At 42.3% G+C, this 24,228-nt stretch overlaps 1 protein-coding gene across 6 annotated transcripts in view; it reads left to right on the top strand.

The window, feature by feature from the left end:
- Positions 1-24,228, top strand: part of CNOT10 (CCR4-NOT transcription complex subunit 10) — a 62,894-nt gene that overhangs the window by 32,540 nt on the left and 6,126 nt on the right. For 3 of the 6 annotated variants that reach the window (XM_010595531.3, XM_023554877.2, XM_023554879.2), the window contains exons 10-17: positions 276-478; positions 4,786-4,907; positions 6,485-6,661; positions 7,753-7,833; positions 18,913-19,026; positions 20,705-20,835; positions 21,393-21,428; positions 21,633-21,760. In XM_010595531.3, the coding sequence (XP_010593833.1) occupies positions 276-478; positions 4,786-4,907; positions 6,485-6,661; positions 7,753-7,833; positions 18,913-19,026; positions 20,705-20,835; positions 21,393-21,428; positions 21,633-21,760 (992 nt within the window). The remainder of the gene's footprint in view (positions 1-275; positions 479-4,785; positions 4,908-6,484; positions 6,662-7,752; positions 7,834-18,912; positions 19,027-20,704; positions 20,836-21,392; positions 21,429-21,632; positions 21,761-24,228) is intronic. The other 3 variants (XM_010595532.3, XM_010595533.3, XM_023554876.2) reach the window with 3 other exon arrangements.

Consider the following 24,228-nt stretch of genomic DNA (forward strand, 5'->3'; position numbering starts at 1 on the left):
CACCCCTGGCTTTGCCTTTCTGGAGCGTTGTTGCCTGAGGAGCTGGCAGGTACAAAGAGACATCTCTCTCCCTGCCAGCACAGACAACGACTGTGCTCAGGAGATGTTTTGTGGGGTCAGGGATGGAGACCAAGGGGGAGAGCTATTACACTTTTAAATCAGGGTTATTGGTAGAGGACACGGTGAACTCTTAGTTCTTAGTGGGATAAACGTTTCCATTTTAACTTATTGTAAATCTAAGAACATATTCTCACTTATCTAATTTTTGTCACTAGCCAAAAAATTTTCGGGAAGACCCATGTGTGCACTACTGACAAACAAGAGGTACGAGCTGCTGTATAACTGTGGGATTCAGCTTCTTCACATCGGAAGGCCCCTCGCGGCCTTCGAGTGTCTGATCGAAGCGGTTCAGGTTTACCATGCAAATCCCCGCCTCTGGCTGCGCCTGGCTGAATGCTGTATTGCCGCCAATAAGGGGGTGAGTGCCATGTGAATATCTTTTTGAACCCCCACCCCACACCACTTGTTACATGGAAGGCAAACAATACCTGGGAATATAGAGGACCTCAGCCCCTTTTTGGCCCTTTGTGAATTTATAAAGATAGCCTTCTGTTCTTTAACGTTGGGCTAAAAAATTCAGCTTCCCAAAGTCATTTGTTAGCATCCAGGTTCTTGGTAAGTATGGAGCATGTATCAGCAGTTACGTTACAGAGTTGAAGCCAACGAGAAGGTCGGGTCTTTTGGAACGGTGGTCTTCCAGCTCCTGGGGCAGGGACCACGCCATGTGCTAGTGTGCGAATGGCGTGTGCACCAGGCCGTTAGAGAAGGACTGCTGATAACCTGGTGAGTATGGAGCCAACAACATTAACCTGCGTTGCCTCCCATGCCTGGGGCTTTTACTTTGCTTCCAGTGAATGATTTAGAGTTTATGGATTACCGGGCTGTGTGTCTGGCATGCGTCTGTCCACAGTGACTATGAGAAACAGGCCAGCTTACAGTGGTGCCCGTGTCTATTAGCTCCAAGTGGCAGTTGGTGGGTGCCTTTTGAATCCCACGTGGAGAAGTCGGTGGGAGGGACGGGAAAGACAGGTTGCATCAGAATTACCAGATGTCCCTATCACCCCGTTTGCTACCCACCCAGCCTTTGTTGGACCCTGGTGTGTGGGAACTGGGGAGGCATGGTGTCCTGAGGTTTCTCCTAGCATACCTGCTGTAGGTGATTAAAATGCCGAGACTCTTCCTGCTGCTGCTAAACACCACTTCCTGAGAAGCAACTGCAGCAAAACCTGTAGCGACCACGGCAAACGCTGGAACCCCTGTAAGGCAGAAACCTGTCAGAGAAGGAAAACAGAAATACAGCAAACTTGCGAGAGCCGGAACTCGCCAGGACTGCCTTGTTTTTCCACGTCTTGCAAGTTTTCCACGTTTGACAGGGTGCAGTCTTACCACTTTTCTATTGCTCTCTTTTAGTGAAAAATACTCGAGTTTTCTTTGTCTGGTGGGTTTCTGCCCTACACAGGTTTCGGCTGTCACAGGTTGTACTCTGTTTTCTGCTAATAGCGATAGAAGTGTGGTAAGACTTTCCCTGTTAAAGGCGGCAGACTTTTGAGACCCAGAAAAGCAAGGCAGCTCTGCTGAGTTCAGGCTCTCTCAGTGCACAAACACTAAGGGGACTGAAGAAGTGCGGCTGCCTAGCAGTTTTCCCATATTGCACTGAGGTAGTTTATAATCTGAGCACCCCACTAGGGGCAAGAGATGAGCTATGTCTTTAAAAGTCTTGACAATTTATTTAATTGTACTTTGCTTTCTGAAAGACGAATTTCTTACTGAATAATTTTTTAATTAACTGATGATCAGCAGTTCTAGGCAGAATTGTACTTTAAAAAAAAATTTCTAGAAATAGTTTATTCACTTTAACCTATTCATGAGCTTAAGTCTTCAGGACCTTTATTTTAGACAGTTATTGGAAACCATAGAGTTACTTCTTACCGGGAGTAGAGAAATAAATAGTAAGATTTGATGTATTCTTTTAAAATTATTTATTTTTAGAAATATTACTTCTAGGATTGTGTTCTGAGGATTTTATTAGACTTACAAGGGTTTTTTCCCATTGTTCTTCTAGAAAGCTCTTAATTTGTAAATTTGCAAAAAGGATAGAGATGACTTTTGATTACCAGAACATATACCATCTGTGCTGTTGCTGGAAAACTTGCCATACGTAATTATCTATGTTTGTGCTTTTTCTCATTAAAAGGTTTTAAGCCAAAAAAACCAAACCCGTTGTTGTCGAGTCGATTCCGACTCATAGCAACCCTATAGGACAGAGTAAAACTGCCCCATAGAGTTTCCAAGGAGTGCCTGGTGGATTCGAACTGCTGACCCCTTGGTTAGCAGCCATAGCTCTTAACCACTACACCACCAGGGTTTCCATTCTGGGGGAAGGTCCTTGTTTCTTCTCAGATTCTGCCTCTTGGTTCCTTGGAGGTCTTCATGTGACATGGTCTCTGTCTTCCCGCATCTCTACTTTTTTCTCTGTGCTTTATCTGCTCACTTTATACCTCAGAGGTGATTGGCTTAAAACACACCCTACACTGAGATGGCCTCATTAACATAACAAAGAAACTCCTGTTCCCAAATGGGATTACATCCACAAGTATTTAAAAAAAACAAAACCAAACCCATTGCCAGTAAGTGGCTTCTGACTCCTAGCGACCTTATAGGACTGAGTAAAACTGCCTCATACGGTTTCCAAGGAGCAGCTGGTGGATTGAAATTGCCGACCTTTTGGTTAGCAGCTGAGCCCTTAACCACTGCACCACCAAGGCATCTCCACAAGTATAGGGCTTAGGATTTACAACACAAATTTTGGGGGAGCACAGTTCAGTCCGTAACAGGAGGTCATTTTGTCCTGCTTTCCTGTTTGTGTTTCAGACATGGCAGAGGCAGGACATCCACTTACCTGGGCGGTGTATAACGAATGAGAAACGGTCTCCCGGACAAAGACGTTGACCCGGTTTTAGGGATGGTGTGCAACCAATTTAAGAAAAGGCTTTTTAAAGCACATAAAATGTACCGTTTGCTTTTCTGAAAAAACTTCAGATTTGTTATGCTCAAGCATAGCAACAGTGGTGAGGATGGCGCAGGACCAGGCAGTGTTGCTCGTTCTGTTGTACATACGGTTTCATGAATCAAAACCGACTCGAGGGCCCCTAACAACAACACTCCCCCAAGGCTTGTGAAATATTGATTATTTTAATTATGTATGACCCTTTTACATCAAAACTGATGTGGCTATTAGTGTATCATTGAAGGTGTGGTGTGTTGCTGTGGGTTTTTTAGTTTCATTTCCTCAGGTCTGGTTTCTTTTTCTCTGTCCTATCTCTGGATATAGCCATCTGGATCGGTTTGCATGGCCTTAGGGATAAGTCATTATAAATTCATCACAACCACTAGGAAAAGAGCTCGGAATGGAGGTGCTCAGTAACGGGTCAGAGTGTCCACTTTGTATTGTTCATTAATACTGCTTGGCTGCCTCTATGATACAAAGTTAGTTCTCATCAGAGCAGTTTTGTTGTATTTTTAAGGATTGTGTCATGTGTATGTATGTGTGTTTGTATATATATGTACACATATATACGCATACATACACACGTACACGTGGCACAATGTTTACGTATGTATATGTATTATATATTTTAATGCATACACAAGTGACTCTTTGTTTTATTAAAACATATATGGAAGTGCAACTGTAATAAGATACATTAATAAAAAAAAAAAAACCATTGCTGTCGAGTTGATTCTGACTCATAGCGCCCCGATAGGACAAAGTAGAACTGCCTCATAGGTTTTTCAAGGAGTGGCTGGTGTATTCAAACTGCTGACATTTTTGGTGAGCTCTTAACTACTGCACCACCAGGGCTCCAAAAAGATACATTGGGGGCACTAAGTAACAGTACAGGGACATTTGTGTTTAGGAAAAGACTTAATCCAGCCCGAGTTTAGCTCTGCAGGGCTAGTTGATCATCTCTGGCTTGTTCCTGTACATGAAGGTCTTTATCTGGGATTCCTTCCACCAGCAGGTAAATCAGAGACTGAGAGTGAAAGGGGAAGACCAGGAATATGGTCATCATTAGCCTCCTGCAGTGAGATAACGTATCTTAGTGAAATATCATATATATACACACACACACACACATCACACGTAAGTAGTTTCTGCTATTTGCGTGTGTGTGTATGTATGTATATAGCTTCCAATGTTTTCAGTTTAACGATGACAGGGTTTTAATTTCCTAGATGGCAAGAACTGCGTCCATGTAATTCTTAACATACGTAGCTTGTTAGAGTTTGTATGTTAGCAATTTAATTAACACTCCCGATGACACAGGAAACGACCTGTGTCCAGGAAGTGGAGCTGCTTCCTTTTACACTTTGTGTTTGTGGCTCTCTTATTTTCCTTACTCTGGTGTCAAAGCGCCTGGAACACGGTGCATGGGGCCCGGGATGTAGAACATTGTAAATAAATGTTTGAGTCATTCTCGAATTGCTTTTTTCCTTAGAATTCTGTCAGATCTCATTGTAATAAAGTGTAACATACCACATACCCTCAGCCTCATGCACTCTTTCCGCTGACACCAAACATACTTCTTTGTCACTGGAGATTCCATGTCGCTGGATACTAAGATCTTTATTACGTTTAGAATAAGTGTAAAAAGCCTTGCATCATTTTTCATAGCCCGTCTTGAAATTCCCTCAAATTTATTGGAAATTATTTGTAATTTATAGACTTCGGAACAAGAAACGAAAGGTCTTCCAAGCAAAAAAGGCATCGTGCAGTCTATTGTTGGTCAAGGCTATCATCGTAAAATAGTCCTGGCGTCACAGTCGATACAGAACACCGTGTATAAGTGAGTATCTGGCAAAGAGAAATTGTGTGTACGTGTCGTGCTGTTTCAGTAACGTTTCTTAAAGTAAGCTTGGGATGTGTCACTTCGTAGGAGGAACTACTTTATAAGTAGGTTTTATTGCTGCTTCAACTGACAGACCCCCATACGTAGGTCTGTCCGCCCACAGTCAATGTTATCTGGCTTGTGACTGGTTTATTATTTGAGAAACCACTTTAGCCTATTCTATGCTGTTATTCACAATGTCCAGAAGAGGGCATCTTGGTGTTTCTTTTTTATATACTTTTGGTTGTCCTTACTGCTTTTCATTTAGATATTTTCCCTTAGTCCCTAGGAACGGCAATGTGTTAAAGCTAATTCCTAGTATTAGAGGGGAAAAAATATAAAGCAACCAGTATAATACAGAAGTTGTCACATATAGACCCTTCAGCTAAACAACTTAAATGTGAGCGTCTTTACCTTGTATAAAGACTCCAATTTGAGTTGCTATTATTTCTCAAGTAGGAGATTTTGCAAAGAATTTGCCCCCCCCCCCTTTTTTTTCTTTTTTAAGGGAGAAAAGTGTCCACTGTCATTGAAAAGTTTTTCCAAGGTTTCAGTAGTATCTGACACACAGCATTATGGTCTTTGTTTTTTCTTTTTATTTATTTATTATATTGTACTTTAGATGAAGGTTTTACAGAGCAAGTTATTTTCTCCTTAAACAGTTAATGCACATATAGTTTTGTGACATTGGTTGCCAACCCCACGACATGTCAACACCCTCCCTCCTCAACCTTGGGTTCCCCATTACCAACTTTCCTGTTTGCTCCTGCCTTTCAGTCCTGGCTGCTGGGCTGGTGTGCCCCTTTAGTCTCATTTGTTTTATGGGGCTGCCTAGTCTTTGACTGAAGGGTGAACCTCAGGAGTGACTTCAGTAGTAAGTTAAAAGGGTGTCCAGAGATATATTAGTCTTAATAATTTCTTTTTTTAAAGACTCTTATAATCAGGCGTCATTTTCCTACCATTTCAAAGTTGTTATTTTCAAAAAAAAAAAAAAAATTTTTTTTTTTTCCCTAACAAAGTTGGCTCCGTTTGGTGTATCAAACCAATAGAAAATAATATAAAATGTCAACAAAATAATGAGATAACAGTGCTGTTTCAAACCTTACAAAGGCATTTTTGGAAGCAAGAGTCAACCAAAGTAAGCCTCAGATGTGAGTGCCTGTTTTCTCCCCTTCCTTCCCATTCTTAGCACACCTGTCCTGGCCCTTATCCCAGTTTCCCCGCTGCAGTTCCTTTTTCATTAACGTTGACATTGCATGTGTCCTTCGGTTTGTCTCCCATCCTGGGCCCCATTCCTAGAAACACAGTGCACAGTGCATGTTGTGTATATTTGCAGTCCACGGTTAATGCTTTCCATATCCCGTAGGTTGTACTCAGGATTTGGATCCTTTAGTAATCTCTTGTAACTGTCGGATTAAAATTTCTACCTGCCAAAGGACAGTTGCCATTTACCGTTATACTGCTTTTATTCCTGATAATAGGAAAGTCTTATCTTCATGTTATATACTTAACTAGCTTGGTCTTATTCTTTTAAGTGATGGGCAGTCTTCAGCCATTCCTGTAGCGAGTATGGAGTTTGCAGCCATTTGTCTCAGAAACGCCTTGTTGCTGTTACCTGAAGGACAGCAAGATCCGAAGCAGGAAAACGGGTCTAAAAATAGTAATCCATTAGGTGGGAACCCGGAGAGCAGTGAAGGCAGTGAACCGTGCAGGTATTCTAACCCCTGAGACCTCCTTGGCAAAACCCCTTCAGGAGTTGACTAGCAGACCTCTTTAGGGATTTCTAAAAGCCTCAGCCAGAGTTTCCAGAATTGTCTGCTTTGATGTCAAGAAAGTAAAGTGTGAATGTTTAAGTATATCAGGAAGAGATAAATAAGGCGAAGGCTGAATGAGGAAAAAACCTGGAAAGAAAAAAACAGAAAGTAACAGCTTTTCATTGTCAAGAGTGGCATTTATTTGTTACTGGAGCCCCTGGCTGATTGGAGGTTCGAGTTCACCCAGAGGCACCTTGGAAGGAAGGCCGGGTCGTCTACTTCTGATAAATCAGCCATTGAAACCCTGTGGAGCACAGTTCTACTCTTACACACATGGGTCGCCATGAGCTAGCTGGAGTCTATCCAACGGCATTTGGTTTTTACTTTTGCTGTCTGAGAAGGCAATTTTTTTTTAATTGAAATAAATAAGTCTTGCAACTTCTCATTTCTTATTATCCCTTGCCTTTTCTCTTAGCACACTGTACACCACTAACCTCCAGAATATGTATGTTTCTAGTTTTCTAGTATAATTTTAAAATGATGCCATTCTATAGAATTTGGAAGAGTTTAATAATAACAAAACAAACACCATTATATATAGGAAGTTCTGCTTGTTACACATGGTGCCTTTGAAGTTAAGTCTTCAATAGCAGCATTTTTTTTTCTTGATTACATCAGAAATACATATTTATTATAGAAAACTTAGGACAAAATTGTAATCTTTTTCCTCCATTAAGAAGTTAATGTTTTACTGTAGATAAAATAAGAATGAGAAACGTGAAAATATGGGGTAGTTTCGTTCAGGTGATAGAGATGCTGTTTTCAGTTAAAGATTTTTAAAAGCAGTTTTGCACACTGGATACAAGAAACTAATATATAGTATAGCTTTAGCATGTTAATGATATCAAGTTACTAGGCATTTTCATTATTTGGACTCTTCTACACTTTTGTCATTAAAAAAATTGCATGGGAGTGGGAATAGAGAAACAAAATTTTGCATTTAATTGCTTCATTGTTCCTCTTCATAATTAAGAGTCTGTTTATTTCAGCAGTAAAAGCCATGATGGAGATAAATTTATTCCAGCTCCACCTTCCTCTCCATTGAGAAAACAGGAATTAGAAAACTTAAAGTAAGTATTACCTAAGCAAGAGTAACATTGCGTCTACTGAAATGAGCATGTTGGTTTTTTCCTCCTTTATTCTGATAATATCATGAATTATATCGATGGAATGTCAAATGCTAAACCAGCCTTGCAATTTTGTGATAAACCCTACTTGGTCAGAATATATTATCTTTTTTATAAATTGCTGGATTGAATTTTTTAATGTTTATTAGGAATATTTGCATCTGTGTCCACAGGGAAAGTTGATCCATACTTTTCTTTATGTGTACGTTTTTGTCAGGTTTTAGTTTCAGAAATTATGCTGACCATATCAAGGAGTTGAGAAGTGTTTCCTCCTCCTCTGTTTCCTGAAAGAGCTTGTATAATACATGTATTATTTCTTCCTCAGATGTTTGATAGAATTCACTGGTGAAACCATTCTTGCTTAGGGTTTTCTTTGTAGGAAATTTTTGATGGTGAGTTCATACTCTTCAGTAGTTGTAGCGCTCTGTATATTTTTTATTTCATTTTGTGTCAGTTTGTGTAAGTTATATTTATGAAGGAATTTTCCTTTTCATATAAATTGTCAAATTTATTTGCATAAGTGCATAATATTCCTTTATTAATGTCTGTAAGATCTGTAGTTACACCTCTAATCTCATTTCTGATATTGGTAATTCTCTTTTATTTTCCTGAGCAGCCTAGTTAGGGGTTTATTAACTGGGTTGATCTTTTCAAAGAACAAACTCTTACTATATTGACTTTCTTTGTTGTCTGTTTCCTATTTCATTGATTTCTGCTCTTTCTTTTTGTTCTCCCTCCTACCAACTTTGGGTTTGTTTGCTCTTTTTTTAGCTTCTTAAAATGGAACCTAGGTCACTGATATTAGACCTTTCTTTTTTTCTAATATAGACATTTAAAGCTCTACATTTTCCTTTAAGCCCTGCTGTAACTTCATCCCACAAATTTTTGTTTTGTTGATTTGCTTCGCATGGTGTTTGTTTTAGGCTTGGTTCTCTAGAGGAGCAAAACCAGTGAAGTGTACATAAAAATATTTAGAGATTTGTTTCAAGGAAATGGCTCACGGCATTGTGGAAGCTGGCAAGTCTTAAATCCATGGGTCAGACGTCAGGCTGAAGGCTTCTCCTGACTCATGTGATTGTAGGACCTGATGAACCCAAAATCTGCAGGTCAGGCTGCAGACTTAAGGCTTCTGAAGTCCCAGGAATTGAAGGTCAGATGAAGACGGTAAGATGAATTCAGGAACCAGAGAGAGAGAAAGAGCTTTGCCGGAACATCCATAAATATCAGATACCACACCCCCGAGGAAACTCCACTTCCAGCTGATTGGCTCTTCACATCAGATCACAAAATGGGGGATGATTACGTAGTGTCTGCCAAACCACTGAGTAGTCATAGCCTAGCTAGGTTGGCATATAAACATCAATCATCACAGTGTCGTTGGGGTTTTTTAATTTAATTTTTTATTCTGAGATAATTGTAGACTCATATACAGTTCTAAGAAATAATTCACATGCATTTGTAAGTTGTAAGAAAAAGAGAGATCCCGTGTACCCTTTACCCACCTTCCACCAATGGTAGCATCTTACAAAACTGTAGTGCAATATCACATACAGAATATTGACATTGATACAGACAAGGTACAGAACGTAACTATCACCAACCACAAGGATCTGTCACATAGCCAAACACACTTCCTTCTCTTTAACTCTTGACAACTCTTTATCTGTTCTCCGTATGTGTAATTTTGTTATTTCAAGAATGTTCAGTCAGTGGAATCATACAATATGTAACCTGTTGGGATCTTTTTTCACACAGCATAATTCTCTAGAAACTCACTGGGTTTGTTGCATATATCAGTAGATTGTTCCTTTTTAGCAGTAGTGGTGGTAGTAGTCCGTAATACAGATAAACCGTAGTTGAACCATTCGCCCGTTGAAGGACATTACCCTGCTCCCAGCTTTGGCCTGTCACCAATGAAGCTGCTCTAAATACTCATGTACAAGCTTGGCGTGAACATAAATCTTCATTTCTCCGCGATAAATGCCCAAGAGTGCGTTGGTAGGATGTGTGGTAGTCGCATATTTCATATGTTAAGAAACCGAAAACTTTTCTGGAATAGCTGAACTGTTTCACGTTCCCGCCAGCAATAGACAAGTGACCCAGTTTCTCCAAACCCTTGCCAACATTTGCTCTTGTCACTAGTTTTTATTTTAACCTTTCCGCTAGCAAAGTAAGGTGTCTAAGTGATACCTCATATGGTTTTGGTTCGCATTTCCCTGCTGGTTAATGATACTGAGCATCTTTTCATGGGGTGTATCTTCCTGGTGAAATGTCTGTTGTCCGTGTTCTTTTGCCTTGTTTGCTTTTTGACTATTGAGTTTTGTGAGTTCTTTATATATTTTAGATACGAGTCCTTTGCCAGATACATGGTTTGCAGGTACTTTCTCCCAGTCTCTGGCTTATCTTTTCAACCTCTGAACAGACCCTTTCACAGAGTAAAAGCTTTTCGTTTCGATTCCTACAGTTTTGGTATGTTGCATTTCCATTATTACTCAATTTTAAAAACAGGCAGTCCCTGGTTACCAATAACATCTGTTCCTTACTGTGTCTTTAAGTCTTTAAGTTGTAAAAGAATGGATAACAACATTTGCCAGTTCATCGTCTTTCACATTATTGTACGTATTTTTAAGGGGCATCTTTAACAAAGAAAGCATTTGAAACAATTTTCAAACTTCATTTAATTTTTACAAAGCTCCTAGAATGAGTCCTAGTCTGAGGATGGCTTTATTTATGCATGCAGTTCAAGAAGCATACTGTTCCATGAGGGTTTAACAGCTGCAGAACTGTCTGGTTTAACTGTACCTTCCGAGGATGGCATTAACCTGAAGGTGCCTGCAGGGTGGGGTACTTCTCAGGTAGTTTAGTTCCTCTCATGGCACGACAGGTCTCTACTTTCTGTACATCCTAGTAGGAGGATTGATGATTTTCAGAGAAAATAAAATTACTTCCCTATTTTTATGGAAAGGGCCAGAGAATCTCCATTGGGAATTCCATCATCATAAAGTGAGGCAGAGATGGGTTCACTGCCATAAACGTTTTTTTCTCACGGAGCAGATGGGGCAAAGGAAGTGGAATAAAATGTAAGGAGCCCTAGGGTAGGATTATAAAAAATCGCTGCTGCTGAAAACAGGCGTAATGGTAATGTGGAGACAAATTGGGGCAGGGAAGAAGTCTTGAAAGATTCAAAGTTCTGAAAGCTCACAGTGTAGCTGGTGTTAAAGGGCAGTTCTGTGGCAGGAGCCAGCTGTCTTCTATGGACAGAGCCTGAGCGCACTGGCTGGCTATTAACTTTGTGGAATTCTTAGAAGTATCATCTGTCCGTGACCCAAATTCTTTCATGTGATTGCAAATGCGTGTGACTAGTATATAGTTTCTGTGGACTATTGTATTTGAATTTTAATACCCTAGATACCAACGCAAGGTCCCCATTTCCTATTTCTAGCATAATTAATACACCATGATTATCATGACTGTTATTATAGCCCCTTCTTAAGTTATGGATTCACAGCCTCTTGAGTATTTTCATTTTCTTTCATATGTACATAAATGAAGATAGGTGTTGTCATGGATTGAATCGTATCCCCAAAAAATATGTCAACTTGGCTAGGCCTTGATTCCCAATATTTTGTGATATTGGGAATACTACATTTTTGTGATCTAATTTTTTTTAATGTAATTGTCCCCCATTTTGTGACATTGTGTAATTATCCTCCATTTTTTGTGTTGTAAATCTAAACAGGATTAGTGTGGGGTGTATCTGAGTCACACTGTTACTAAAGCGTGGCTGAGGTCACTGCCTTACTCAAGATACACCCTTACTTAGGCCACACCCTTACTCAAGTCACACCCTTTCTTGAGTCACAACTTCTATCTTGCAAAAGTAAAAGGACAGAGAAGGGAGCAGAGAGGAGAGGGACCTCAGTATCACCAAGAAAGAAGAGCCAGGAGTAGAGGAAATCCTTTGGAACTGGTGTCCCTGCACTGAAAACCTCCTAGACCCAGGGGAAGATTGATGTCAAGGCACGTGGACATCTCCAAGGAACACTGGGCCCACAGATGTTGAAAGAAGTCAAGGACCTTTCCCTAGAGCCAACAGAGAGAGAGAGCCTTCGCCTAGAATGGGTACCCTGAATTCAGACTTCTAGCCTCCTAAACTGTGAGAGTAAATTCCTGTTTTTTAAAGTCATCCACTTTTGGTATTTCTGTTATGGCAGCAATAGATAGCTAAGACATGAGGGTCTGAATTTTTCCACATCCTCTCCAACACTTGTCTGACTTTTTGATCCTGGCCATCCTAGTAGGTGGGAAGTGGCATCTCATTGTGCTTTTGATTTGCATTTCCCTAATGACTAATGATGTTGAACATCTTTTCATATGCTTATTGGCCATTCCTATATCTTCCTTGGAGAAATGTCTGTTCATATCCTTTGCCCATTTTTTAATTGAGTAATTTTGTTTTTATTATTGAGTTATGTAATGAGTTCTTTATATATTCTGGGTATAAGTGCCTTATCAGGTATATGATTTGCAGATATTCTCTTTCCCATTCTGTGAGTTGTCGTTTCAACTTTCTTGATGGTATCTTTGAAACCCAAAAGTTTTTAAATTTTGATGAGGTTCAATTAATCTTTTTTTTTTCCCTTTCTCATACTTACGGTGTCTTGTCTAAGAACCCCTTCCCAAATCCAGGGTCATGAAGATTTACCTTTATGTTTTCTTCTAAGAGTTTTATGGTTCTAGCTCTTACATTTAGGTCTTTGATCCGTTATTAATTAGTCTTTGTATATGGCGCACAGTAAGGGTTCATCTTCATTCTTTCTCATGCTGGTGTCGTATTAATGGTAGAGACAGACATTCATAGGATCAGTCATATTAGCACAGAGTGTTGTCTTGTGCTTTAGTAACTCACGGGGGTGTTGTCAGTCTCTGAGCTGTTAGAGGGCCTCGTTGTTATTCATTCTGAAATTGGAATATTAGTTGACCCTTTGTTTTCTAACACTGATGTTGAGACTGCCCTAGAGTCTAGAAAGGAGTGAAACGGAACTGGAAAAGAATAGGGAATGATGTTGGGGCCGACACAAGGAATGTCTGAAGAAGTTAAAACCAAACCATACTAAAGAAAAAAATGAAATTTTAATTTGTCTTTTTTTTTTTTTTAAATGAGAGGCCCCAGAGTAGATAAAGGAAAATTTCACACCAAGTTTAAACCCAATTAAGTTATTCCACAAGTATAAATTACAGAAGCATAATTAGTTTTCAGTCTCTTAATATAACTCAGTGAATTATTTCTCACTCCATTAAAAGTGGCCTCCTTTGGTTCGGTGTTTATAAGAAAAGATGAATCAGAACAAATTGTTGATAATGTAAATATTACAGTTTCAGTTCATTGAAGGAATTGTATTGATTTTAGCCCAGTGGTGACCTGTAGCTCTTGAGATACACCTAAAACAGGACCGTGGCTAATCTTTTCACTCTCACGTTGCTGCTGCTAGTGGAGATGCGGCCCCATTTCAGCCTTGCAGCTGCGTGGTCCCAATGCAGCGTGTACTTCTGTAGACTCTGCCAGAGAAGGAGCCTCTCTGAGTGACATTTCATGCGCATTGTTAGCAGTTCGCGTTCACCTTGGCGTGACTCGCGTCTAGCTCCAAGGACCCCGTTGAGATGAACCTGCTGATCAGATTGAGTACAAGTCCAGGTTAAAGGAATTCTTCAGTGGTTTTGCCACCCCATGGGAACCCCGTGGACCCACTGCTGGCCTTCGGCAGGTTGACCTCTTTGGGCCTTCTTCACCTCCGCTGTCAAATAAGAGGATTGGATTGGGTGATCTCAAAGGTCCTGTCCAGTATAAAATGCTGAGTCTCTGACCATGCACTTTATTTGCTCTCAGGTATGACTGAGTTCTTTGGGGTACTAGATTTGGCAGAGGAAGACTATTTCAGCTTCTTGATGTTGGGTTTTTATCTTTGTTGGATTTGCAATGTGTTTTTCAGTACGATTCTGTTTGCATGAAACTTTTAAGAGAAAGCAAAATGTGGAAGACATAAAGTGAAAAACTGTGTGATTTAACTTTAAAAATTTTCTTAAACAGTTGAACACCGACAAGTTTAATGTTTCTTAGATCTTAGATTGTAGTGAATAAATGTAAACACTTCGATTTTTTTTTTTTTAACTTCTAAAATAGAATATACCATGTTCAGTTTGTTGGAAGACATTATATTATTGGATTTTTTTTTTTACCTGATCTTTCAAATAATGTTTGCTATGAGATTGTTTTATAAATTTATTTTTCTTTGACAAATGGTAACTGACTTGATTTACCCCCATTTTAACCGCTGACAATAAGGGGTGAACTCTCGGATATTTTGTTGAGATAAGTTCACAGGATATGGAGTTGGACAGATTTTAATGTTCAGTCTTGCATAGCTTGTTGATGGAATTCAGTGCTTTCAGGAGAGTTATTTTTCTCCTCCTTTCATTTTCTTCCATCCTTTCTTTCTGTCTTCCACCCTCCCCCTTTCTGGATTCTGGGGGCCTGGAGCTCCTCCAGCGTGTGAAGGGGACAGCAGGGTTTGTCAGACCCTCCACAGGGGGTACAAGCTAGCGAGCCTCTGCCCTTGAGGTATAGCTCTTCCAGTCTGGTGAACTGTCAGATCCACTGAGCGGCGGGTAAAGCAGATTGGACAGTGACTCGCGGAAGCGGCGGCGGACGAGCGGGGCAGTACTTCATGGAGGAGCTATGGAAAGTAAAGTGATTTCTCTGGGTGGATGGAGCTGCTGAGCGTGTTTCTAGCGTTACCAGCTTGCAGGGACTACGCAGCGCAGTGCGGTGTGTGGTTTTCTGAGAGGAAAAGGAGGGTGAGAGAGAGAGTGGTGAGAGGTGAGTTGGGGTAGGTGTTAGACCCAAGAGAGGGAGCAGCGTAAACCTTGGCTTATGTTTCAGGCAGTGGAACTTGCTCATGAACCGCTGTGGCTCTGGACCAGAATGCCAGCCACTGTGATCCTCTAACGTCTTCTTGAATAGAAAGAAAGATGACTTCGTTGGAATCTTTTATCCCATCGTGGTTAGATGTGGTATCTTCTGGTAAAAGAGGTAAAAGTGGAGGAAGCCAAATTTTTACCTTCTCATACAGAATTATGGAGCCCTGATGGCTCAGTGGTTAAGAGCGCGGCTGATAACCAAAAGGTTGGCAATTCGAATCCACCACCAGCTCATTGGAAACCCTAGGGGCAGTTCTGCTCTGCCTGTAGGGTCTCTGTGAGTCAGAATCTACTCATCAGCAATGGTTTTTTTTTTTTTTAAATACGTAATTATCTTTAGGCTTCCTGGGAAACAATCCTGCTGCAAATCACATGACTGATTTCTAGACCCAAAGTGGGCTTGACAGTGGGCTGGAGCAGTAGCAGCCCACCTACTGTCGGGAGAGGCCAGGGCGGGCTTTTCCCAGCGAGCCAGCCTGAGGTGGGCTTGTCCCAGACTCCAGGACCTGGAGCGTGCAGGAAGACGTCGCTGTCTGTGGGAGCCCAGGAGGAGGCTGCTGCTTCCACAGGGTGGCCTTCCAGCAGGCAGAGTGGGGAGCTGAGTGCCTGGAGAAGTAAATTTAAAATGTTGGATGCTGTATCTTCAGTGAGTACCTGTTACACATCTACTGCACATGGTGAGCAGCCCTGGTGGCGCAGTGGTTAAGGCACTCGGCTGCGAACCGAAGGGTCAGCAGTTCAAACCCACCAGTGGCTCCGAGGAGGAAGATGTGGCAGTCTGCTTCCATAAAGATTACAGCCTTAGAAACCCTATGGGGCACTTCTGCTCTGTCCTGTAGGGTTGCTATGCGTCAGAATCCACTCAGTGGCAGCGAGTTTGGTTTTTGGGTTTGTGCATGGTGAGAAATTCTCCTGGTCTTTGTGTACATAGCAAGAGATGTGGGCTCCGGCTTTTAAGGGGCTTCTGTTTTGCCCTGACCTTTGGGAAGGTCAAAGATAAAAATGGATATTAAAGATTGTGACTGGCATCCATGCAGGCTCCGGACTTCTGGTCTTCTTGGGCCTCTGGAAACCCAGGCCTTTAACTGTCTTATTTTTTTCTTTGTAAGGAATACATACCTAGCACGTGGTATTGATATATTTCTTGAATTAATGAATATCCGTTGCTGTTATTAAGATTAAAAACTGCAGGTAAACAGAAAGAAGAAACTAAGTCAACTGACTCTCACCACACAGAGCTAACCACTGAAGGATCTTCTGAAAACAGGCGATAACTAGCCAGCTCCTCCCGCTCGTCCCCTGATTCTTCCATCAGGGGCTGTGACCACAGAGCCACCTTGTTTGTGAAGTCAGCTCCAGGAGACCTAGGAGTGTTGACAGCAGGCTTGTCAGGAAAATCCCTCTGGAAGCAGGACGACTTGCCTGCTCCCAAATGACTCTCTTCTGTGAACACAGTTCAAATTTAAAATAATGTACTGTACTCTGTAATAGAATTTCCATTCGTAGTGTTTGGGTTAAATTTTGTTTTCTTCTGTTTCAAAAAGGTTAGAGTGCCCATGTTCTGTATGCACAGAACTTAGAAAATCCCTAATGTGACCTTGTCTATGTACTTGATTTTGGGGAAGGTCTTGCGAATGGTAGAGAAGCGGTGTGATAGATGGGGATGGGCAGTGGACAGAGGCCTGCCTACAGTGTTGAATGCAAGTTCTGACTTGAATCAGAAACACTAAGCTGGAGGTTGTGTGTTATCACTTCAGATCTCAGTTTCTACATTGAAACAACAAGGAATTGCATTGCTCAGCCTTTCCGCCTCACTGTTGTAGCCTTGAAGCCCTGCCAGCGCAGTGGTTAAAAGCTCAGCTGCTAACCAAAAGGTCAGCAGTTCAAATTCACTGGTTGCTCCTTGTAACCCCTATGGGACAGCTTTTGTTTGTTTGTTTTTCAGTTTTTTGTATTTTAGATGAAGGTTTACAGAACAAACTAGTTTCTCACTGAACAGTACACATAATGTTTTATAACATTGGTTAACACCCCACAACATGTCAGCACTCTCCCTTCTCAACCTTGGGTTCACTTTTACCAGCTTTCCTGTTCCTTCTCTTTTAGTCCTTGCCCTTGGCCTGGTGTGCCCCTTTTGTCTCATTTTGTTTTATGGGCCTGTCTAATCTTTGGCTGAAGAGTGAACCTCAGGAGTAACTTCGTTACTGAGCCAAAAGGGTGTCCGGGGGCCATACTCTCAAGGGGCCAAACTCTCAGGGTTTCTCCAGCTCTGTCTGAGACCCTCTATTGTGATCCCTTTCAGAGCAGTCAGTGGTGGTAGCTGGGCACTATCTAGTTGTATTAGACTCAGTTTGGTGGAGGCTGTGGTAGATGTGGTGTGTTAGTCCTTTGGACTAATCTTGCCTTTGTATCTTTAGTTTTCTTCATTCTCCCTCGCTCCTGAAGTGGTGAGACCAGTGTTGTATTTTAGATGGCCACTCACAGGCTTTTAAGGCCCCATATACTACTCACCAAAGTAGAATGTAGAACATTTCCTTTATAAACTATGTTATGCCAGTTGAGCTAGATGTTCCCCGAGACCATGGTCCCCACAGCCCAGCAGTTCGGCTCCTCAGGGAGTTTGCATATGTCTATGGAGCTTCCATGGCCTTGCCTTCTACAGGTTGTGCTGGATTCCCTACGGGGCAATTTTGCTTTGTCCTGTAGAGTCTCTCTTTGTCAGAATCAACTTGACAGCAACCGGTATTGTAGCCTAAGGCCACGAGCCTCAATTCCTTGTGCCTCCTCCAGGACCACGTTCCTTTTCTGCATTGCTCCTTTCCCTTTTGTGGATGATTTCCCAGGTTCCAGCAGCCAGGAGTGGGCCAGTGACGAGGAAATAGCGGACTGCTTTTTTTTTAGAATTTGCCCAGTGGTGCTTTTACTAAAGGAGCCATTTCTAGTCAGGATTTCAGAGCGTTAGAAACCTCTATGGTGATGTGGGGGTTACATTCCTCCTTAGAGCAGAATTACAGCCTAGATGGACTTAGTGACCTATGTGTGTATTGTCATCTCTAGACACAACTCAGAGCCCGGTATCAGAGTTGGGTTGTTTGTGGTCAGCCATTCAGACTCCATTTCTGTCTGACAAGGGCTTATTTTTAAGACTGCTCTGTGGAGCCCACGTTTAATGTTCAGGTGATCTGTTAGTGTCAAGTCTTCAATTTACTAGGCCTGTTTTAAGTGAGCTACCCTTTTAAGTAGAAAACCAAACAGAAATTGAGGTTTCCAGCCCAACTTAGCAAAACCTGTGTAAATTAAATTTTATCTTCACATGTGTTTATTCAACTTGGTTCCCCCTTCCCTTGAATATTCATTCAGGGTAATAGTAGCTATGTGAATGCAGGTTTTTTACTTACTCTTGATACTGTTGCCTAGAAAACGATAGACCCCTTAATAAGATCAGAGGAGGAACACGTAACAGTAAGCTGAGCTGAGCTTTTCAGTAAGTTCGTTGTACTTCTTAACAAAACTATAAATATGTGTAGAAAGAATCAGCTCTGCTTCTAGACCTTTATTTCCAGGATATTAAACGAAATATGCTATGGCAGTAAGTGTTCACTAGGCCATTAACTACATTATTTTTTTACAGGCTAAATATGTTTTGTAATTCCAAGAGAACATTTTGTTGGACACTAGCAGGGCAGGGGCGTGAATTGCTGGAAGCTCAAGAGGACTTGGAGCCCTGCTGGTGCAGTGGTTAATTAAGCGTTTGGCTGCTAACCAAAAGGTCTGCAGTTCGAATCCACTAGCCGCTCCTTGGAAACCCTATGGGGCAGCTCTACTCTGTCCTGTAGGGTCGCTATTTAGGTAAATAGCTAAGCTGTGGTTCAGATGGTATTTTTATACACCATTCTGACTCCCACTGACAGTATTGTAGCTTCCTCTCTCCTTCCCTGGTGTCCAGATGGTCACAGCCATATTAGGGGGTTTTCCTATTTAACAAATATAACCAGTGTCAATTTGTAACCCAGGTTTTCAGCCCCCTTCCTTCTTGTGTTCTAGGTGCTCCATCCTGGCCTGCAGTGCATACGTGGCTCTGGCTTTGGGTGATAACCTCATGGCTCTGAATCACGCAGATAAACTCCTTCAGCAGCCCAAGCTGTCGGGGTCTCTGAAGTAAGTGTGACTTGCCCTACGTGCCCCTGATTTGCTGTTTTGTTTGGACGTTTTCAGCTAGCTTGCGGTATGCGTTGCTTCTTTTATACACCCCCAGCGGAATATATATTTACTAGGGAAAGCAACTGATTAAAAAAATTTTAACTCATGTCCCGGTAGTGACATTTTCATCACTTGTTGCACCTCAAGGGTTAGTGGAAATGGCATTTGCATACAGAGTTAAGAGGCAGAAACCTTGGACTCGCTAGTGTCCACTGCTAGAACTGACTGGAGCATCTTACCACTCATCCCCAAAAATAAGACGAGTCTTTAAGAAAAAACCCCACACATGCCAAAAAAAAAAAAAAAAGTTTGGTCAACATGATAAATATACTTTGAGGGATGCAGTTTAAATAGACAAATAAGGAATTTAAAAATATTTTTCCAAACTGCTACTGTACCACTTCATGAGACAGTTTTATTCAGGCTTTTCATGTGCCTCCTCCATGTTACTATACTTGTCATTTGAAAATACCCCCGAGTGCTCCATCTTTTCTCCCATACAGTTGGCGCTTTGAGTCCGCGTGTGAAGCCGATGCTGGGAATTCTATCCAGAGTCACAGGGGTTCCACGTAACATGAGGACAGAAAACCAAACCCCAAGCCCACTGCCATCAAGTCACTCTGACTCACAGCAACCCTGTAGGACAGAATAGAACTGCCCCGTAGGGTTTCCAAGGAGCAGCTGGTGGATTCCAACTACCAGCCTTTTGGTCAGCAGCCGAGCTGTTAACCACTGCACCACCAGGGCCTCTGGATATGGGGAAGTAGGGCCAAATTGTGGAGAGTGTGAAAACTCTGAAAATGTTGTTTTGTTTTTTTCCTATGCAGGAAAAGTGATTAAGATTTTGACAGGGGAGTAATATGTGTAAGACAGTTTTTATTTTGAAGAATTAGATGATCTTGTGGAAAAGGGCTCCAAGTAGGAGACTGGAAGAAGCAGACTGTTGTAAGCCAGGAGAATGTAGGTCAGGCTTAGGGTCGGGGAAAAAAAAAAAAAAAACCTTGCCATCGAGTCCATTCCAACTCATAGCAACCCTATAAGACAGAGTAGAACTGCCCCATAGGGTTTCCAAGGAGCAGCTGGTGAATTTGAATTGCCAACCTTTGGTTAGTACCTGAGCTCTTAACCAGTGCATCACCCAAGGTTAGTGGCATAAAACAGATGGTGTGAACAGCAGGAGACCTTTGGAATAGACTGAAGGTTGATCCAGTCTAAAACTGGTCTCACTCCGGCACCTTCAGACTCTTCAGTGGCAGAGACTGGAGGAATGGAATTCTGATGTACACGCAGGGGACAGCCCTCTGCCGACCTGTCTCTCACTCTCGAACCCTGCTGCTACCTTTATTGTGTTAATATTACCCTCTGCCTGAATAAAAGAGCGCAAACTCCCGATTTGGGACTGCTTTCTTAATTGATATGTGTAATTTGCTTTCTTTAACATAAAAGCTATTATTACATATTTTAAGGTTTTCTCAAGAGGTAAAACTTATGACGACCCTTAATTGATCCATTTCACCTAAATAAATTTAGATTTCAATTCAAAGACTTGAGGTGTCAGTATGAAGTATGTTTTTATACACTGGGTATTTCTGTGATGACATGCTTTCCTGGCTGAAATCTGTGCTGTCTATTCTAGGTTTCTGGGCCATTTATATGCTGCAGAAGCCCTCATCTCTCTGGACAGGATATCTGACGCCATCACACACTTGAACCCAGAGAATGTCATTGATGTCTCCTTAGGAATCTCTTCAAATGAGCAGGACCAAGGTTAGCAAGGACACATTAGATCGGAACTGGTCAGCGTTTGTACTGCCTTTGGGCTGTAATTCAGCATGTGTGGAGCTGTAAGGGCCCTGCTGTAAAGGGAAGGGGGGTTGAGGCCGGCTTTCTGCCTTTGGACTGCTCTGATAAAGTGTAGTGATTGCTCAGTAGACCTGGGAATTAATTCTCACGTGGTCTAAATTCTCACTTTTGAGGAGCTGATAGCATTAAGGCGGTTTGTTTTGGTTCTGATGATATGTTTTTCTTTTTGGAGTGATTTTACACTCCGGGGGGAAGTAAAAACAGTGCATTCAGAAGTCAGTTTTAAGTCATAGTTAAATTTTTTGAGGGAGCACAACCGTGTGGCATTGACTCTGTTAAAGGTTGTTTCTCAGACTTAGGGCAGCACTTTGGATGGCTTTTAATAGAACCTCTGCGACATGAAAAGTAAATATGACAAGTTGCTTTGATATTAGATTTTCATTTCATAAAGAAAATTAGGTTTTCAGAAGATAGGCTCTGTTTTCCTGTCCCCCTCAGACCTATTTTTCATGTCTTTGTAGGATCAGACAAAGGTGAAAATGAAGCAATGGAGTCCTGTAAGTAAGCAGTTTCTGAGTTCAGAGTAACTATTGAAGTAGCCTGGCCGGCATCCCAAAGCTTTAGGCTTCTGTGTGCTTCGTTTGTCAGCCTGAGGAGTAGTGCTATGCTTTGTTCTGAGTGGGCCCTGGAGGGTGAGGGGCTGGCTCGCACCCCTCCCTGGCCCCTGCCCTGTCCACAGTGCGTCTCCTCCTTTTCCCCAGCTGGGAAGCGGGCCCCCCAGTGCTACCCAAGTTCCGTCAACTCCGCCAGGACGGTGATGCTGTTCAACCTTGGCAGCGCCTACTGCCTGCGGAGCGAGTATGACAAAGCCCGCAAGTGTCTCCACCAGGTGAGGCCGGGAGGGTGGGCGAACCTTCTTCTAAAGCAGCCAGCAAAGGCTGTTTGTCCCACAGTGACTGACACATTTCTGAAAGATTTCTCCAATTCAGCTGTACCAGAAGCAGGAATTAAAGCTCTTAGTAGAAACGACCAGCTCCACCCTGAGTGTTAGACCAATGGGCTTTCTTCTGACTCTGGTTTTACCATGTGTGACAGATTAACATTACCTTTCCAGTATTTGGAAACCCTGGTGGTGTAGTGGTTAAGTGCTACAGCTGCAAACCAGAAGGTCTGAGGTTCGAATCCACCAGACACTCCTTGGAAACTCTGTGGGGCAGTTCTACTCTGTCCTGTAGGGTCGCTATGAGTCAGAATTGATTCGTCGGCGGTGGGTTTTGGTTTTTTGGTTTTCCAGTATTTACTAGCATCAGTGCTGTGAGTATCTAAAGGTAATCCTAAAGGTCCCAGAGGGCGTTGTCCATGCATTCGCCAGAATGTAAACAAGAGATTGCCAGCCTAAGCTGTTTAGCATTGGAGTATTACTCTTCCAAGTTTAGGGGCCTACCTGCAGGGTAAACAGAACTGACCAGTGTTGCAAATGAGCCTAGACATTTAATGGAGAGTTTTCCTGATGATTTTAATAAATTAAGCAATTTAAACAAAAGACCGGAAACTAAATAACAAAAACCAAACCCATTGCCATTGATTCCAGCTCATAGCAAACCTATAGGACAGAGTAGAACTGCTCCATAGGGCTTCCCAGGAGCAGCTGGTGGATTCAAACTGCCAACCTTTTGGTTAACAGCTGTAGCTCTTAACCACTGCGCCATCAGAGTTTCCAAGGCACCACTTAAATAAATCATAGTACATCCATACAGTTGAACACAACGCAGCTGTAAACTCTGTGTACTAATGGAAAGATATCCAGGACATTTCAAGTGAAAAGAGCAAGGCGGAGAACAATTTCTGTATAATCCTGTATGTGCATGAAAGATCCCTGAAAGGATATACGAGGACCTGGTTGCAGGTGGCAGGATGAGTAGTGTGTGGCTGGATCCAGAGTGGGAGACTTCCCACTGGGTACTCTTAGGCGTTTTCACTTTGAATCATGTAAATCTGTATCCGTTCATAGGAGCCCTGCTAGCGTACTGGTTAGGAGCTCGGCTGCCAACCAAAAGGTCACCAGTTCAAATCTACCAGCTGCTCCTTGAAAACCCTATGGGGCAGTTCTGCTCTGTCCTGTGGGGTCGCTGTGAGTCAGAACCGACTCGGCGGCACCTGTGAACAATAGCAACATATCTGTTAAGAAAGTTAAATTAAAACTCTATCTTTCAGAAAGACAGGGTTCAGAAAGCCGGTCCCGGGAAAAGTCCACGCACGTTGACGAGAGCTGCTGGTGATACAGAACTAAAATAGACCTCTGTATCCTACCACTGAAATAAATGGTATACCTTCTAGTAATGCCATTAGCAGAGAAGTAGAATGCTGACCTCTGGCTGCCCAGGCTTGGGAAGCAGCAGGCTCAGACACTACCCTCAGGGGCTGCTCAGTGCTGGAGACCACCAGGCGCTCAGCCCTAACCACGGCCATGAGGTCTGATCATTCCCAGGTAACACCTCAGTGTGGCTACCGGTGTACACACTTGGAAAGTTGGACACATTTCAGTGCAGTGTGTACCCACCGACTTTCATTGATTGGAGGGCTTTCCCTTAACTTGTAATGCATGCTCTGTGCCAACAACTTAGATCATGTACACACACCACCCACACAGAAAGCCCTGAGCTAACACAAACCTTGTCGCCAAAAGATAATCACCGTTTACACTTTGCTATGTGTTCTTCCAGTTTTTTTCCAAATACATGTGGATTAACGTTGATAACTTATCCCAGGAAAAAATTATTATTTTTTTTTTTTTGCAACTTGTCTTTTTGACTTAGCAGTTAGCTGACATTTTCCCGTGTTGTGCGTGACGGCTGCCATGGTTCCCTCACGTCTGAGCATGAAGTGTAGCTTAGCAAAAGTTGGGTGTTCTTTTTTTTTTTTTAAATGTTTGCCTTTTTTAATGCTGCAGTGGCCACTCCTGTAGATGTCTTTGTGTGCCCTGCTGATTGTCTCTGTATGAGTCAGGTGGAGCTTTTATGGCAAATGGCAGAAAATTTGCTCGGAATAGCTTAAACACAAAAGGGTATTTACTAGTTAATGTAGCTGTAAAGTCTCAGGGTCGACCCAAGCGAGAGCTTCGTTGGCAGAACATTTGGCCGCTGGCAGCCTCAAGTTGAGATTCTTTCAGGCCAGAATTCCAGAGGGAGAACCAGCCGCCTCCCTTCATCAAGTCTTAAGGAAGGTCCTCATTGGGTCTCTGTGGCCACTGCCCATCTCTGCACGAGTCACGGGCACAGGCCCTGCCTTCGTCTCCTAGCGCAAGCACAGATTTACTTTCTCACGGCTTAGGAGGCTAGAAGTCCAAGTTGTGGGCAC

This window comes from Loxodonta africana, chromosome 27, assembly GCF_030014295.1.
Source record: "Loxodonta africana isolate mLoxAfr1 chromosome 27, mLoxAfr1.hap2, whole genome shotgun sequence".
In the NCBI taxonomy this organism is placed as follows: Eukaryota; Metazoa; Chordata; class Mammalia; order Proboscidea; family Elephantidae; genus Loxodonta; species Loxodonta africana.